Raw genomic sequence first — 18,601 nt, 5'->3', positions numbered from 1 at the left:
CCCTGAGGATCAGCGTGGCAGATGTGTGGCAAACCTACCCTCACCACCTGGGGGCAGCCCGTCAGGAAGTCCATGATCTAGTTGCAGAGGGAGGTGTTTAGTCCCAGGATCCTTCGCTTATTGATGAGCTTTGAGGGCACTATGGTGTTGAACACTGAGCTGTAGTCAATGAATAGCATTCTCACGTAGGTGTTCCTTTTGTCCAGGTGGGAAAGGGCAGTGTGGAGTGCAATAGAGATTGCATCATCTGTGGATCTGTTTGAGTGGTTTGCAAATTGAAGTGGGTCTAGGGTTTCTGGGATAATGGTGTTAATGTGAGCCATGACCAGCCTTTCAAAGCACTTTATGGCTACGGACGTGTGTGCTACGGGTCTGTAGTCATTTAGACAGGTTACCTTAGTGTTCTTGGGCACAGGGACTCAATCAGGGAAATGTTGAAAATGTCAGTGAAGACACCTGCCAGTTGGTCAGCACATGTCCGGAGCACACGTCCTGGTAATCCGTCTGGCCCAGCGGCCTTGTGAATGTTGACCTGTTTAAAGGTCTTACTCACTTCGGCTACGGAGAGCATGATCGCACAGTCGTCCGAACAGCTGATGATCTCGTACATGACTTAGTGTTGCTTGCCTCGAAGCGAGCATAGAAGTGATTTATCCCATCTGGCAGGCTTGTGTCACTGGGCAGCTTGCGGCTGTGGTTCTCTTTGTAGTCTGTAATAGTTTGCAGGCCCTGCCACATCTGACGAGCGTCGGAGCCGGTGTAGTACGATTCATTCTTAGTCCTGTATTGGCACTGCCTGTTTGATGGTTCGTCGGAGGGCTTTGCAGAAATTCTTGTAAGCTTCTGGGTCCCGCACCTTGAAGGCGGCAGCTCAGTGCGAATGTTGCCTGTAATCCATGGCTTCTGGTTGGGGTATGTACGTACAGTCTCTGTGGGGATGACGCCCTGATGCACTTATTGATAAAGCCAGTGACTGATGTGGTGTACTCCTCAATGCCATCGGAAGAATCCCAGAACATATTCCAGATTGTGTTAGCAAAACAGTCCTGTAGTTTAGCATCTGCTTCATCTGGCCACTTTTTTAGAGTCACTGGTGCTTCCCGCTTTAATTTTAGCTTGTAAGCAGGAATCAGGAGGATAGAATTATGGTCAGATTTGCCAAATGGAGGGTGAGGGAGAGCTTTGTCGCGTCTCTGTGTGGGGAGTAAAGGTGATCTAGAATTGTTTTCCCTCTGGTTTCAGATTTAACATGCTGATAGAAATGAGGTAAAACTGATTTAAGTTTCCCTGCATTATGTACAACATAAGTTACAAATAACCGAAAACCCCCCACATAATAGCACAATTGGTTCGGCGCCCGTAAAACGGTGCAATCTTTGCTTTATGGGCATTAATATGGAGTTGATCTCCCCTATGCTGCTGTAACAGACTCCACTCTTCTGGGAAGGCTTTCTACTAGATGTTTGAACATTGCTGCGGGGACTTGCTTCCATTCAGCCACAAGAACATTAGTGTGGTTGGGCACTGATGTTGGGCGATTAGGCCTGGCTCGCAGTCGGTGTTCCATTTCATCCCCCAGGTGTTCTATGGGGTTGAGGTCAGGGCTCTGTGCAGGCCAGTCAAGTTCTTCCACATCGACAAACCATTTCTGTATGGACCTCGCTTTGTGCACGGGGCATTGTCATGCGGAAACAGGAAAGGGCCTTCCACAGACTGTTGCCACAAAGTTGGAAGCACAGAATTGTCTAGAATGTCATTGTATGCTGTAGCGTTAAGATTTCCCTTCATTGGAACTAAGGGGCCTAGCCCAAACCATGAAATCAGCCCCAGACCATTATTCCTCCTCCACCAAACTTTCTAGTTGGCACTATGCATTGGGGCAGGTAGCGTTCTCCTGTTATCCGCCAAACTCAGATTCATCTGTTGGACTGCCAGATGGTGAAGCGTGATTCATCACAACACTGCTCGTGAATCCAATGGCAGCAAGCTTTACAATGCTCCAACTAACGCTTGGCATTGCGCATGGTTATCTTAGGCTTGTGTGCAGCTGCTCGGCCATGGAAACCCATTTTATGAACCTTCTGATGAACAGTTCTTCTGCTGACGTTGCTTCCAGAGTCAATTTTGAACTCGGTAGTGAGTGTTGCAACCGAGGACAGACGATTTTTATGCGAACTGACTTGTTGGATAGGTGGCATCCTATGACGGTGCCACTTTGAATGTCACTGAGTTCTTCAGAACGGGCCATTTTACTACCAATGTTTGTCGATGTTATACAACGGGTGTGGATGAAATAGCCGAATCCACTAATTTGAAGGGATGTCCATATACTTTTGGCTGTGATGTGTATCTATACACACTGAGTGAACAAAACATTAGGAACACCTTCTTAAAGTGTGTTGTCTTGCCCATTCACCCTCTGAATGGCACACATACACAATCCATGTCTCAATTGTCTCAAGGCTTAAAAAATCCTTCTTTAACCTGTCTCCTCCCCTTCATCTGCACTGATTGACGTGGATTTAATAAGTGACATCAATGAAGGATAATAGGTTTCACCTGGATTCACCTGGTCATTCTATGTTATTGAAAGAGCAGGTGTTCTTAATGTTTTATACAACCAGTGTACATGCCCCATCCCATGTATTTTGCATCTGGAAAGTATTCAGACCCTTTGACTTTTTCCACATTTTGTTACGTTACAGCCTTTTTCTAAAAATGGATTGAAACTGTTTTTTCCCCTCATCAATCAACACATAATGCCCATATAATGACAAAAAAACTGGTTATTAGAAATGTTAGCAAATGTATTAAAAAAACAACAACTGAAATATTAGTCAGACCCTTTACTCCATACTTTGTTGAAGTACCTTTGGCAGCGATTACAGCCTCAAGTCTTCTTGGATATGACGCTACAAGCTTGGCACACCTGTATTTGGGGAGTTTTACCCATTCTTCTCTACAAATCCTCTCAAACACTGGATGGGTCCAGGCTCTGGCTGGGCCATTCAAGGACATTCAGAGACTTGTCCCGAAGCCACTCCTGCGTTGTCTTGGCTGTGTGCTTAGGGTCGTTTTCCTGTTGGAAGGTGAACTTTTGCCCCAGTCTGAGGTCCTGAGCGCTCTGGAGCAGGTTTTCATCAAGGATCTCCCTGTACTTTGCTCTGTTCATCTTTCCCTCGATCCTGACTAGTCTCCCAGTTCCTGCAGCAGAAAAACATCCCGACAGCATGATGCTGCTACCGCCATGCTTTACCATAGGGATGGTGCCAAGTTTCCTCCAGACATGATGCTTAGCATTCAGGCCAAAAAGTTATATATTGGTTTCATCAGACCAGAGAATCTTGATTCTCCTGGTTTGTCATTTAGGTGCCTTTTGGCAAGCTCCAAGAGGGCTGTCATATGCCTTATACTGAGGAGTGGCTTCCAACTCTACCAGAAAGGCCTAATCAGTGGAGTGCTGCAGAGATGGTTTTCCTTCTGGAAGGTTCTCCCAGAATTCTCCCAGAACAGAATTCTGGAGCTCTGTCAGAATGACCATTGGGTTCTTGGTGACCTCCCTGACCAAGGCCCTTCTCCCCCGATTGCTCAGTTTGGTCGGGCGGTCAGCTGTAGGAAGAGTATTGGTGGTTCCAAATTTCTTCCATTTTAGAATGATGGAGGCCACTGTGTTCTTGGGAACATTCAGTGCTGCAGAAATGTTTTGGTGCCCTTTCCCAGATCCTGTCTCGGAGCTCTATGGACAATTCCTTCGACCTCATGCCTTGGTTTTTGCTTTGACATGCAATGTCAACTGTTGGACCTTATATAGACAGGTGTGTGCCTTTCCAAATCATGTCTAATCAATTTAATTTATCACATGTGGGCACCAATCAAGTTGTAGAAACATCTCAAGGATGATCAATGGAAAGAGGATGCACATGAGCTCAATTTCAGTCTCATAGCAATAGGTCTGAATACTTATGTAAAGTTTTTTTATTGTTAATACATTTGCAAACATTTCCACAAATTTGTTTTTGCTTTGTCATTATGGGGTATTGTGTTTAGACTGATGAGGGGGAAAAATTATTCAATCCATTTTAGAATAAGGCTGTAACGGCATTCATTGGAAGACGGTGAAGACCAAGGTGCAGCGTGCTATGTGTTCATATTATTTATTCTGACTGAACACTGAATACAAAATAACAAAAAGAATAGCCCGAAACAGTTCTGACAGTTCTGACAAACACTAAACAGAAAATAACAACCCACAACTAACAGGGAAAACAGCCTACCTAAGTATGGTTCTCAATCAGAGACAATGAAAGACATCTGTCCCTGATTGAGAACCATACCCGGCCAAAACATAGAAATACAAAACCTAGACATACAAACATAGAATGCCCACCCACATCACACCCTGCCCAAACAAAAAATAGAAACATACAAAGCAATCTACGGTCAGGGCGTGATGCACCGATATTACATTTTTGGCCGATACCGATATCCGATATTTTCCTTGACAAAAAAACAGATTCCGATAACAGATATTTATAATTTTAGCGGGCTTTTATGCATTCTAGTACAGTTAAATAGTTAACACACACACGCAATGACACAGCGGTTTAAGGCACTGCATCTCAGTGCAAGAGGTGTCACTACAGTCCCTGGTTTGAATCCAGGCTGTATCTCATCCGGCCATGATTGGGAGTCCCATAGGGTGATGCACAATTGGCCCAGCGTCGTCCGTGCCGTCATTGTATATAAGAATTTGTTCTTAACTGACTTGCCTAGTTAAATTATGGTCACACACACACACACACACACACACACACACACACACACACACACACACACACACACACACACACCGCACTGACCAAAAAAGTTATTTGTTGGCATTTACGCATGTCCCCATATTTCTTGTTTCGTTGTTCATTTGTTCAGTGGTTTCATTCTCAACCAGGATTTCTATGGAACGCCATTTGGGTCAAATAATGTCAAATGTCAAATAATGTCACTTGACGTGTCAAATAAGCTTGTTGAGCAATCAGGACCTGAATATGACTGCCCGTCACATAATAATTTAATGCGTTCATAAATTTTTTATGTAGTTATTACACATTGATTACACTATCACGCGTATTTCATATATCACAACGATTCATAGATACGTATGCTATGATGCTGGTAAGTTGTCTCGTGCACCTACATTGCTGGTCAGAAAAAAAAGCTAGCTAGCTCATGGATGCAAACAATGTTCTTCCCCAAAAACATAGGTAAAACGACATAATCTGTTTCAGTAGCTATAGCTAGCTAGCTAACTATATAATCTAAAAGAACCCTAATTTATAAGACAGTTATTATATTTTTAATGGTGGTTGTACACATCTATGTGAAGTTCTTATATTTTGATGGAAAACCGCAAATTCCACTATTGTGCCTAATCCTTATTGTGGCTAGCTTCACAACACATAACCCGGTCCGATCGAGCCTCACTAGCCAGATGAAGCTAGCTGGCTGCTTATAACATTAGCTTTGGGCAACAAGGTTAAGTAGCTGGCTAGCTATTTGTTTTCATGAACTGAAGTTCAATTTCAATAGGCGAACAGCAAGTGGCAACCTAGCTAGTACTTACTCACAATGATTCCTAAATCATTGCTAAGAATAATGAAAATGACTGCAGTTTCTACTGGTCATTGTTTTCAGGCTGGTTGTATTAGTGCTAGCTAGGTACCAAGCCAAAGCTAGCCAAAGCTAAAAGTTAAGGTCGAACAAATTATGCTTTATTACCAACGCGGTATTATAAACAAATCGTTCGTGGCGGGTGTTTGCTTGTTTGCAGACTTTTGTACAGCTTTGACAGTGCTACTGTAGCTTTTTAGACACGCCAAGACCCAAACGGCGTTCCATAGTATGTATGTCATGAAGCTAATAGCATTGACACTAATACTGGGTAAATCCGGTAGGGCAACATCTGAAAAATAGCGCACTTGGTAATGTGTACCGGTGCTTGACCAGTCGGTGAAAGCCAACATCACCCACGACAGAGAATGGTTGATTGTCAAGCGGAATGAATTCTATTATCTTGGCCTTTGAGTTGTCTGGCTGAAATTGTTTTACTCTTTCAAATGACTGTTCGACTTGTTGACTGCTCAATCCACACAGCAGACATTGTGAGCTAGGTTAAGAATGCTGTGTTGCACGTGTGCTTTGATGTCGGCTTTTAACATCGGCGTTAAACTAGACATCGGGCCGATACCGATGTTGGCATTTTTAGCTAATATCGTCCGATTCCGATATATGTTCACCGATATATTATGCATTCCTAGCTGTGGCATAACAAAATGTATAAAAAGTCAAGGGTTCTGAATACTGTTTGTATTTATATCCATTTTAGAATCAACTGTCAATTAAAATGCTGCAATGCTGTCCTTATGGAATTTTAATCCATTATGATGTATTCACTGGAAGCAACCAATGGTGCATCAGGGCTTAAGTGTTATTTACCCCACAACCCTGGTCTCTTGGGGCTTACTGTGTGCTTGTTATTTACAACCCCCCTCGACATACACACATGCCAACATGCGCGAACACATACACACACACACACACACACTCGCACACACATGCATGCACAGGCACACGTACACACACGTGGGTGCACACACATAACACACGCATGCACACTCACAAACCATGTATTTATTTTATAGAATTGCACCAACATTTTGAGTTCTTTTTATTTTACCTTTATTTAACTAGGCAAGTCAGTTAAGAACAAATTCTTATTTTCAATGACGGCCTAGGAACAGTGGGTTAACTGCCTTGTTCAGGGGCAGAACAACATATTTTTACTTTGTCAGTTTATGAGTGTATGGTGCAATGGGTGTTGCAGTGTTAAAATGATGGAGAGTGCCAGTTAATTTCTCTAGTATAGAAATTATGTCTTTCTAAAATGGAGGAAATGAGGACATACGAATGTAGTATGATGTGGAAATGGAAGGGTTCTGTTCCATTGGCTCCAATGGAAAGTGAACCATTTGTGAGAGTGTGTTTATGTGCACATTTCTATGTTTGTATGTGGGTAGACCTCATCTCACTCTCTTTTTCCTTTGATTTCCAGGCGTACAAGAGGAAAACCGAAGCAGCCAAGAAAGAGTACCTGAAAGCCCTCGCCACGTACAGAGCCAGTCTCGTTTCCAAGGTAACGCTTATGACACGCCAGGCTTGCTTAAAGTGATGATGGATTGGATGAAAAATCGCAGCTAATGGTGGGGGAGGGGCTAACGGAGAGTGGAGGTAGGGTGATGCAACAAGACTATAACAATACCTTATTTCCATAGGTTGGGGGTTGGAGTTGGGGTTGGGGGTCGGTGTTGGGACAGTTGTTCCGCAAGAGGGAATGTCATACTTTTCCCTCCTGTATGCCAAAAGAGCTATTCAGTAAAGAAGCTTGGTTAGAAAGGGCATATTTTGATGTTATTGGTTGTAGGGCCTGTATGTATGCCCTCTATTTGTATACAATATATTAAGCATTTCAACAAGTGAAATCAACACCTGTTGTATTCGGCGCATGTCACAAAACGACTTTATTTTATTTTATTTATATATATTTCATTGGGACGTTATCTGTATCTGTCTTCATAGGATATATCTTGTCTATGGCTATTCATACAAGACACATGCATGGAACTCTTGGTTTGTTGTTGTTATTGATGCACCCATTGTGTCTCCTGTTGCATTGCTTGGGAGTGCACATCCAATTCAACGCTACACATAATTGGGTTTTTGTCAAATTTTTTCAGTGTGACACCTTGCTGCTAATTTAGATATATGACATTCTCCTTGTTTCCTATGAGTGATGGCACACTATTTCTTACGCAGCAACATGGAGAGGAAGGAAGGAATGGTGGAATTGTGTTGTTTAGTGCCGGGTTGCGTTAACAGCCCACAATGTAGCGTCGGGGAGATTCCTTTTGTCATTCCATTTGTTCTTCTGGCAAACAGTCTCATTTTCCTGTGTGCGTGTGCTTGTGCGTGTGTGTGTATATGTGTGTATATGTATGTGTGCCCTCTCCATTCCCATCCATCTGTCAAGGTGTCCATTGATCATTATCCGGTGGCCCGGCAACAATTCATACAAATGGGCACCATTGCCCCTGTAATCAACACTGATAGGTTCAGATAAGCAATCTGACAGCTCATCATAGGGGTTGGGCGGGGGAGGGGGGAGCAAGGCGAGGGCTGCACCTGCTCTGAATGATGCACCCATGATGTACATAAAGAGTCAATAAGTCTTTTGATATCTTTCAAAGATTTTATGTAATCTGTCACAAGACATCTATTGGCCCTTCTGAGTACTTGGCCCTTCTGGGTGTTTGTAATTATCTCTGGTCCTCTGTGTAGCCTCATTATCAAAATATATGCAATTATTAAATTAAATAAGATGATTACATTTTTGTTGTTGTTGACAAAACCTAAAAATAAACCATCCACTAAGTGAATACCTTTTGGTGTTTAATATGAGGGTTTGGTAACACTTTACTTGACACCCAGCGTCATAACATGTTATGGCATGTCATAATATGTCATAACAGCTGACATAACTAGTCATACATAACCTGTCACAATATGGTCGTAATACTGTCATGACCAATATGTTACACGTTGTGACATATATTCAGTGGTGTAAAGTACTTAAGAAAAAATACTTGAAAGTACAACTTAAGTAGTTTTATTTGCGTATCTGTACTTTACTCAACTATTCATATTTTTGCCAACTTTTACTTCACTAAATTCCAAATGAAAACAATGTCATTTTTACTCCATAGATTTCCCTGACACCCAAAGTACTCATTACATTTTCAATGCTAAGCAGGAAAGGAAATTGTCAAATGCACACACTTCTCAAGAGAACATCCCTGGTCATCCCTACTGCCTCTGAACTGGTGGACTCACTAAACACACACGCTTCGTTTTTAAATGATGGTGTGTGCCCCTGGCTATCCGCAAATAAATAAAAAACAAGACCATGGTGGTGTCTGGTTTGCTTAATATAACGAATTTGAAATTATTTATACTTTTACTTTTGATACTTACGTATATTTTATCAGTTACGTTTGCTTTTGATACTTAAGTATATTTATATGTACAGTATATTTATATGTACAGTTGAAGTCGGAAGTTTACATACACCGAATGCATTTAAACTACATACATTTAAACTCAGTTTTTCACAATTCCTGACATTTAATCCTAGTAATAATTCCCTGTCTTAGGTCAGTTAGGATCACTACTTTATTTTAAGAATGTGAAATGTCAGAATAATAGTAGCGAGAATGATTTATTTCAGTACCAGTCTAAAGTTTGGACATACCTACTCATTCCAGGGTTTTTCTTTATTTGGACTGTTTTCTACATTGTAGAATAATAGTGCAGACATCAAAACTATGAAATAACATGGGATAATGTAGTACCAAAAAAATTGTTAAACAAATCAAAATATATTTTAGATTTGAGATTCTTCAAAGTAGTCGCCCTTTGCCTTGATGACAGCTTTACACATTCTTAGCATCCTCTCATCCAGGTTCATGAGGTAGTCACTGGAATGCATTTCAATTAAGAGGTGTGCCTTGTTGAAAGTTATTTTGTGGAATTTCATTCATTCTTAATGCGTTTGAACTGTGTTGTGTTGTGTTGTGACAAGGTAGGGGTGGTATACAGAAGATAGCCCTATTTGGTAAAAAAAATAAAAAATATTCTGTATTATAGCAAGAACAGCTCAAATAAATGATGTTTATAGTTATGTTTTTTTTAAAATATATTTTAAATAACTTGCAGAAAATACACTTTATGACACTGTCAAGAAGCATTATGACCACCATAATCATATAAACCAGATAGGCCAATTACTTACATAGCCTTATGTCAGTCATCAGTCAATGGGTTGTCTTGTCCTGCTCCTGACATCTGCTCCTGCGTTCATCCCGGTCATCAGCAATAGAGCATTGGGGGAGGTGCATGTCTGACTTCAATTTCTGTGCAATTACAATGATAATTTAATATGGTCAATATGATCCGTTTCAGAAAATGTTATAATAACATACACATACTATTGACATGTAGGCTATGGTTTCATTTAATATTTTGCCTTGTGCGGTAGGTTTTGTGGGTTTTGACACTCTTACTGTATGTACTGTGTCATAACCAGCCATAAAATAATGCAATATATGTCACAACAGGTCTGAAAATTTGTGTCATGACAGTGTTATGAATATATTATCACAGGTTATGACAAGTTATACCAGCTGTGATGACATATTATGACATGGATATGACTGTAATGTAAAGTGTTACCGAGGAGGTAAGCATGAAATTAAAAATAAATTAAAAATTACACATTTATTTTACTATGTCAGTATGTATTTGTTGTAAAACTTTTGGCTTCAAACTGATAGTTGGAAGAGTTAATTGAAAATAATGCCATTGTTGATTAGATGCCCTTTTCATTAATTAGGCTATTTTCTCTTGAACCATATGGTCTATCTACTAGAAATGAATGGACAATATGGACACAGATATAACAAATGAATACTATATATATAATTACTTTTTATGAAGTTATTCAAGTATAAATGACGAAAGTTCCGATAGATTGCCATAGATTTTCTGTTAATTACCAAAATTACTGAAGATTCCTGTAACTATGGTAAACCTTTAGCTTTGCAACCCTGTGCATCACACATGACCCAGCACTAGTTGGTCGCATTCATTTGGCACAACACGGAAATGGGTCATAATAGGGAGAGACTATCTGAACTTGTCCAAAAAGAAACACTTGTTTTCGTTCAACCTTTTGAAACATTTGCGTGTGTCCTTATGAATAAATCAAATCAAAGTGTATTTGTCACGTGCACCGAATACAACAGGTGTAGACAGTGAAATGCTTACTTACAGGCTCTAACCAATAGTGAAAAAAAAGTATTGGGTGAACAATAGGTAGGTAAAGAAATAAAACAACAGTAAAAAGACAGGCTATAAAAGTAGTGAGGCTACATACAGACACCGGTTAGTCAGGCTGATTGAGGTAGTATGTACATGTATATATAGTTAAAGTGACTATGCATATATGATGAACAGAGAGTAGCAGTAGCGTAAAAGAGGGGTTGGCGGATGGTGGGTGGGACACAATGCAGATAGCCCGGTTAGCCAATGTGCGGGAGCACTGGTTGGTCGGCCCAATTGAGGTGGTATGTACATGAATGTATAGTTAAAGTGACTATGTGTAAGGGTTTTCCTGTGGTGAAGGAGAAGCGGACCAAAATGCAGCGTGGTGGTTATTCATGTTTAATTTATAAAGACACTATACATGAATAAACTAACAAAATCAAATAAACGTGCGAAAACCTAAACAGCCCTATCTGGTGCAAACACAGAGACAGGAACAATCACCCACAAAACCCAACACAAAACAGGCTACCTAAATATGATTCCCAATCAGAGACAATGACTAACACCTGCCTCTGATTGAGAACCATATCAGGCCAAACATAGAAATAGACAAACCAGACACACAACATAGAATGCCCACCCAGCTCACGTCCTGACCAACACTAAAACAAGGAAAACACATACGAATGATGGTCAGAACGTGACACTATGCATATATGATAAATAGAGAGTAGCAGCAGCATAAAAGAGGGGTTGGGGGGGGCACAATGCAAATAGTCCGGGTAGCCATTTGATTACCTGTTCAGGAGTCTTATGGCTTGGGGGTAAAAACTGTTGAGAAGCCTTTTTGTCCTAGACATGGCACTCCGCTTGCCATGCAGTAGTAGAGAGAACCGTCTATGACTGGGGTGGCTGGGTGGGGTCTTTGACAATTTTTAGTGCCTATCTCTGACACCGCCTGGACCCTGAGTAGGATCCTGAATAACACTTGAATGGTGCTATAGGGCCTTTTTCATGTATCAGAGATTAGTTGGGGAGGGGGGGGGTCAACAGGGGGTTCAACAGGGGGGTCAACAGTATATGAAATCGCAATAAAAATGTGAGAGTTTTTACACCTTTTACAAAATATCCTAACCTTCCTACTTCCTACATCCTCTTTGTTTTGTATTTCTCCCCTCCAGCCCTACAATGACCCTGTCGAACCAAAAAGCTCCCAAAGCAGCCAGCCCTCACACATGCTGCCCCCCAAGCAGCCCCTGTACAGTGTGCCCCCGCAGGCCTCCTCCCCCTACAGTCTGGGCCCCGGCTCCTTCCCCTTGTCGGACCTGCAGAGCTTCGCCGGTCCGCCCCACCACGCCCTGGCCCGGACCCTCAGCCAATCCCAGATGCTGCCGCCCAGCATGAGTGCCTCACCCCCCTCCCCCTTCCAGATCAGCCCACCCCTCCACCCCTCCCAGCTCGCCCTGCACCAGAGTTCCCTGCGCATGCAGCAGGTTCAGTCGCACTCAATGGGGCTCCAGGGGTCTCTGCACTCACCTCCTCTCAGCCAACAGGTTAGTCCAATCTCTGTTCTCCAGCATTCAGCCCTGCTTGGCCATTCAGAGTTGTGGGGAAACAAGTTGAGCATTGACCCTATTGCCTGCAGTAGACGTGAACGTCATGCTACTGGGAAGCCCACCAACCAAATTGGAGCATTTGAAGTGGTAGCGTTTTTTAACAGAGCACTCCTCTGTCTTCTCTTCTGCTCCAGGGTTTCTCTCACATTCAGGATTACCAGAACAGTGTGGGGGGGTCCCAGTCCCCGGGGGCGCCCAACCCAGGGCATGGACAGAACCCAGACTGGGACGGCGAGTACTGCAACCGGGACTGTGGGCCCAACCATTGCAGGTGAGCATGCCCTGATACCCTACTGGGACGAGTAACAGTCTTATCAACATTCCTTTGCCAGAGTGAGGCTGAGTGCGTCTTAAAATGGACACTGTGCTGTTTATTCAAAAGCCACAGTAGTGAAATAACACTTTTCCCTACACTGTGAGAAAGTGTGACTCACAGTTGCTATTCTGATGAAATCAACAATATGTTTTACCGCTTTGGTGCAATATTCACAAGTTTATGGTAACTCTTAGTGCAAAACTCAAAACAGATCATCAAAAAGGCATTTGTTTCAAAACTCTAAGCACCAAAACATCATAAACCCACTTTTTCACCAAACGTACTCAGTGTTTCACATACATGTTTCATGTTGCAATACATTTTTTTTTATATAAAGTAATTGCCTTTCACAATGAAATACTCACAGTACTTTTGTTATGATTCTCTCATCTTTTGTTAAAAGTAATTTTACCAATACTAAATCCGACTTAATTGATGATCACTTAAACATTTGGTAAACCTAGAGATTTGACATGTAAACAGATTTGACATGGTTTGTCTACTACAGATTTTTGAGAACTACATAATGAACATTTATGTCTGTGAAGTAGAAACGTAGAAAGTTGTATATACTCGATTGCACTACTATGATGATGACTATTATGATTTTACTTCACAGTACATTTTTTGTAATCTGATATTGACAAAATCAGAGATGTATTGTATGTAACAAATCAATTCAAAGTTTATTGGTTGTGTATACATATTAGCAGATGTTAGCAGGTGCAGCTAAATGCTTGTGTTTTCATCTCCTACAGTGCAGTAATACAATATCAATACAATACAATACGCAAATAATCCATAAAATCCAAAACAGTTAACATGAATCCAAAATTAAGTTGCTTTACTAAAATTGCATTGGCCATTACAGTACTGTAATACCATAATATACTGTATACCATTTGCGTAGCAGACACTGTTGTCCAATGTGACAACAGTTCACGCAGTGGGGTATGTGACCCCAGTGAAAATCGAACTCAAAACTCTGGTGTTGCTAGGCCATGTGCTTATGAACTGAGCCATGTACAGGAACACTATAATAATTATGTACAATACAATACTTTTAAAATACAGTACATGATGGAAGATGTATGATTGCCATCCCCATGAGCGTAACACCCTCCTTCGGGCCATGGATGAGGCATGCAATCATTTTTTTAGCTCCTACAGTGCAGTAATACAATATCAATACAATACACAAATAATCCATAAAGTCCAAAACAGTAAACATGTATCCAAAATGAAGTTGCTTGATGGGTTGGGGGGGTTCACACTGCTTTAGAAGGCCAGCATCCAGGAATCGCCTCTTCACTGTCGATGTTGAGACTGGTGTTTTGCGGGTACTAATTAATTAAGCTGCCAGTTGAGGACTTGTGAGGCGTCTGTTTTTCAAACTAGACACTAATGTACTTGTCCTCTTACTCAGTTACCCACTCCTCTTTCTATTCTGGTTAGAGCCAGTTTGCGCTGTTCTGTTATAGCCAGTTTGCGCTGTTGTACGAGATCTTCAGTTTCTTGGCAATTTCTCGCATGGAATAACCTTCATTTCTCAGAACAAGAATTGACTGATGAGTTTCAGAAAAAAGGCTATTTGTTTCTGGCCATTTTGAGCCTGTAATCGAACTCACAAATGCTGATGCTCCAGATACTCAACTAGTCTAAAGAAGGCCAGTTTTATTGCTTCTTTAATCAGAACAACAGTTTTCAGCTGTGCTAACATAATTGCAGAAGGGTTTTCTAATGACTAATTAGCCTTTTAAAATTATAAACTTGGATTAGCTAACACAACGTGTCATTGGAACACAGGAGTGATGGTTTCTGATAATGGGCCTCTGTAGATATTCCAGCTACTATTGTCATTTACAACATTAACAATGACTACACTGTATTTCTGATCAATTTGATGTTATTTTAATGGACAATAAAATGTACTTTTCTTTAAAAAACAAGGATATTTCTAAGTGACCCAAACTTTTGAACGAAATATTACATTTTTTGCTGTTGGATTAACTGGTTGTTAAAATAACTAAATTGAGAAGGTGTCATTATGTTGTGTTTTGGTGATTAAACCAATGTATTCATTATATTTCAGAATAAACATATTTTGGATCAATGGTTGTGTCGTGAAAGATGTCTACAGACAAATGAATTCCCAATGAAAGGTTTTAAATGTAAGACTGACTGCGTTACAAGTGTTACCAGTTGGGAGTTGTGTACTACTTTGAAAATTCACAATATACTTTTGAAACAAAAGTGGCTCCGTATTTGACTTAATAATTACATCACTGACCGGCAACAGTTTGACCTACTGAAAAACCACTGGTGAGGGTGTGTGGATGTCACACAAGGTGTCCTTCAGGAGTCAATATTGAATCCACTCCTCTTCACAATTTACCTCCCACCTTTGGACAAGATCATGCAACATCACTGTGTTCATTCACTTCCACCTCTATGCATCCACTGCTACGTTCATTCACTTAAACTGCTATGCTATGCTTCCACTGCTACGCACAGCTCTCCTTCTCTGCCAAATAAATAGTACTGAATAGAATAAATATATGTTTTTTGAGTGGCATTCAATTCATTGGATTTTGACGCCCTCTTCTCTTCATCAGCAGTGGTATGGGAGCTCGGGACAAGCCTCTCTACCTCACTTGAAGCTGACGGACCTCCAAAAGTCAAGACTCCAGGGAGTTTACAAATGTTCATTAACAACAACGTCAAATGTATCTTTCTCCTCCTTGTTTTTTTCTGAAGGATTTTTAAAATCCCAAAGACTGCTACTACTTCACATATTTGCCAAGCACTTAGACTGGACAGGAGCCTTGCTTCTTTTTTCCATGAATGTTCCATTTTGTGGGGGGTTTAAGCTTCAAGCTCACGTCAACATACTGTACACGAAGACTAAAAACGTCTTCTGCCTTTGTTTTGACATTTTCAAAGTGTTTAATTTTTCTCCTATTTTGCTTTTCCTTTCGTCTTTACTCAGTTTTGCCATGTACTGCCCAACAATACTGTAAGCATATTCATTGTAGGGGTCTAGGTTAAGATTCAGGACCCTAGAACCTAGTCACCTCACTAAGTAAGGGAGGATACAACTATTTCAGCAAAGACAGACACCCCGTAAAATAAAGCAAAAACACAAAGTGAAATTAGAAAAAGACAACATCCTTATGTCATCCCAGCTCCAAATAAGAGCTTCCCCCTTTTTTTGTCAAAGTGATTGTAAATATCTACCAAGATGGAACCTGCCCCCCAAAGCCTAGATGTGTGTATCTAACCACAATCCCTTGCTTTTTTTTTTTTTTTTTACATTATTTTGTTTGGTTATGTGATTTTTGTGCGTGCTGGATTCAGTGAGGGAATACACACACTAAATCTTGTGTTAAAGCTCTGTTCACTGGTCTTGCTACTTTCTAGCCTGTCCTCAGGATGTGACTGGACCGCAGAGGTCAATGGTGAAACCTCTTCCTTAGTTTAAACCTCTCCTGGTCCAGCGGACGACACCCCCCCACTCCCCAGCACCACTTGTATAGGTGAAATAAATAAAATGTTGCTAAATGTGAAATGTTACTAAAGATAAAAGCATAACAGTGGGTTTTAAAGTTTTTGACTAGTTTTATTAGGTGTTTTAGAAATTGTGTTGAATTCATCTTTACACTTTTTTGTGAAAAAATGTCATTCTTAAAAAAATTGTTTTTCACTGTAGCACAATTTAAGTTTATAAGGAATGGTCACTGGTAGATATTTCATTTGTGTACAAACCTGCGAAATGTACTTTTAATTGTAAAGCCAGCAATGAAAGAACCCATTTAGTTTAGTTGAATAACATGTTTATGGACGCAATATGGTCATTCTATTTAATTCGATTGACTGGTTTCACATATTTATGAATGATATGAAGTAACGTTTTGGCTTGTTTTCATCAGGGTGCATTATTATTATTATTATTATTAAATTCCATGGTAATTTGAATAATTATTATTTGTACATCACTTCTTGCTGGTGCATTGGCTTTTTGCCAGCATTTGGTTCATTTTGTGTGGCGATGCTTTTTTTTGTTTTCTTTTGTCAGTAATAAAATGTAAGTGGAAAATAAACTCTCTGTCTCTGTTTATTTTGACTTGTTCTTAGGGGGTTTATCACGTTTATATGGTGAGGCTAGCGAGTGGATGGCTACTTCCTCTCAAGGCTTGGCTGCCTCACGTAATAGGCTGAGTCCAAATTCTTCACCCTGCTTGAAAACTGCATTTACACACTTTCTCTCAAGAATTTTACAGTGGTGGAAACTTCTTACAACCAATTCTTAAAGTATACCAATCATGTACAGTTTTATGTGCATACTGTATATCAGATATTTAGCTAATAGTTGGCTGAAGCAATGTAGATATATTTGTTCACACAACATGTTTTCATTTTCATCAGGTTAGACTATGAAGATGAGAAGACTATGAGAGTTAATGCAGTGTGCGCTGTACTGCTAGGCCTACCTGAAAATGAAAAAAAAACACTTCTGAATTTCACAGATGGATTAGAGGTAGAATTTTCTTTGAATCTATCATCCCTCTTCTTCTCTCTCTCTCTCCCTCTCTTTATCTCTTTCTCTCTCTCTCTCGCTCGCTCACTCACTCACTCACTCACACACACACACACACACACACACACACACACGGCTTGTAACTGCAAAACATGATAATATAGTGCCCTCTAGTGTTAGCCTGAAACATGTTCTTAAACAATAACTGCTGTAAAACGAATGTTTTCGAATCCTTAACAGGGACAATTCGATTTAACTAGAAATTGATCCCAAAATGCTAATGTTGTTAATTGTTTTCAGAGACTAAAGTGTGGATTGCAGTCACTCCTTGTCCATAGACCGCTTTCAAGGTAAGGAAACAAATATCTAAAAATGGAAAATCTCTGAACTATCCTTTTAATCGTGTCTGACAAAATGTCTGTATAAAAAAGAAAGCAGCGAATATCATGCATTTCTTAGCAGTTACATCACAAAACGTTTAGCATTAAAGGCAGAATTAAGGAAATACTAATGATGGAAAAAATATAATTACGTTTCATTTCAGTCATGAATCATCACGTAGTTCAGACAACAGCAGTGATGCTGTTCAAAGATTCTGAGTAACACTGAATGAAAACATGTTTACTATACAGTATCAGGTATATGGACTACATAAAGTTTCATTTTTTGTTCCCGTTGAAGTTTCTCAGGATTTATTAACAGATTATTTTAACACACAAAATAATATTTGTTTCTACATATTTCATGATTCCAGCGTTTCTCACCTATAGGGGAAACAAGGATAAAAAAATCACATCTCCAATTGAAATTGATTGATTTTTAAGGTGAGGTGAGTGATTAGGATCAAATGACAGTAGGTTTAATGTACCTCCAGAGTTCATCATCATACAAGGCTCCCGCTTGCCATTGTACTGTAATTGTTGGGTTCTCCTGTGTGCCAGCTAGTGTAATCCAATCTTCACCCTTCACTCCAAAGCCACACCCGGTTCTGAAGGAAATATTTAATTTATTCACCCAGGGCAGATGGGAATCTCTTTAAAGCCACAAAATCAGGCTCCGTACACACTCAAGTTGTACAGCTGATGTACAACGCATTTGGCAACGGTTGTGATACAATTAAGAGTTTTTTGGAAACTACACAAGCTTTGTGAAGACACCAGATAATGGTTGTGTGATAATTTCTGTACATACAAACTCTAT

The 18,601-nt window shown here is 40.4% G+C and overlaps 1 protein-coding gene across 4 annotated transcripts in view; it reads left to right on the top strand.

Moving 5' to 3' along the window:
- The window catches only part of LOC115102620 (TOX high mobility group box family member 2-like), a 127,984-nt gene extending 111,020 nt beyond the window's left edge, over positions 1-16,964 (top strand). For 3 of the 4 annotated variants that reach the window (XM_029622754.2, XM_029622752.2, XM_065005547.1), the window contains 4 exons: positions 7,106-7,186; positions 12,114-12,485; positions 12,683-12,819; positions 15,480-16,964. In XM_029622754.2, coding sequence (XP_029478614.1) covers positions 7,106-7,186; positions 12,114-12,485; positions 12,683-12,819; positions 15,480-15,522 — 633 coding nt within the window. In that variant the 3' untranslated portion in view covers positions 15,523-16,964. The remainder of the gene's footprint in view (positions 1-7,105; positions 7,187-12,113; positions 12,486-12,682; positions 12,820-15,479) is intronic. The other variant, XM_029622753.2, reaches the window with a different exon arrangement.
- The last annotated feature ends 1,637 nt before the right edge of the window (positions 16,965-18,601 follow it).

The sequence above is a fragment of the Oncorhynchus nerka genome, linkage group LG20, assembly GCF_034236695.1.
Source record: "Oncorhynchus nerka isolate Pitt River linkage group LG20, Oner_Uvic_2.0, whole genome shotgun sequence".
Lineage (NCBI taxonomy): Eukaryota > Metazoa > Chordata > Actinopteri > Salmoniformes > Salmonidae > Oncorhynchus > Oncorhynchus nerka.
The sequence above is the reverse complement of the archived record's forward strand: the minus strand, read 5'-3'. Positions and strand labels throughout refer to the sequence as shown.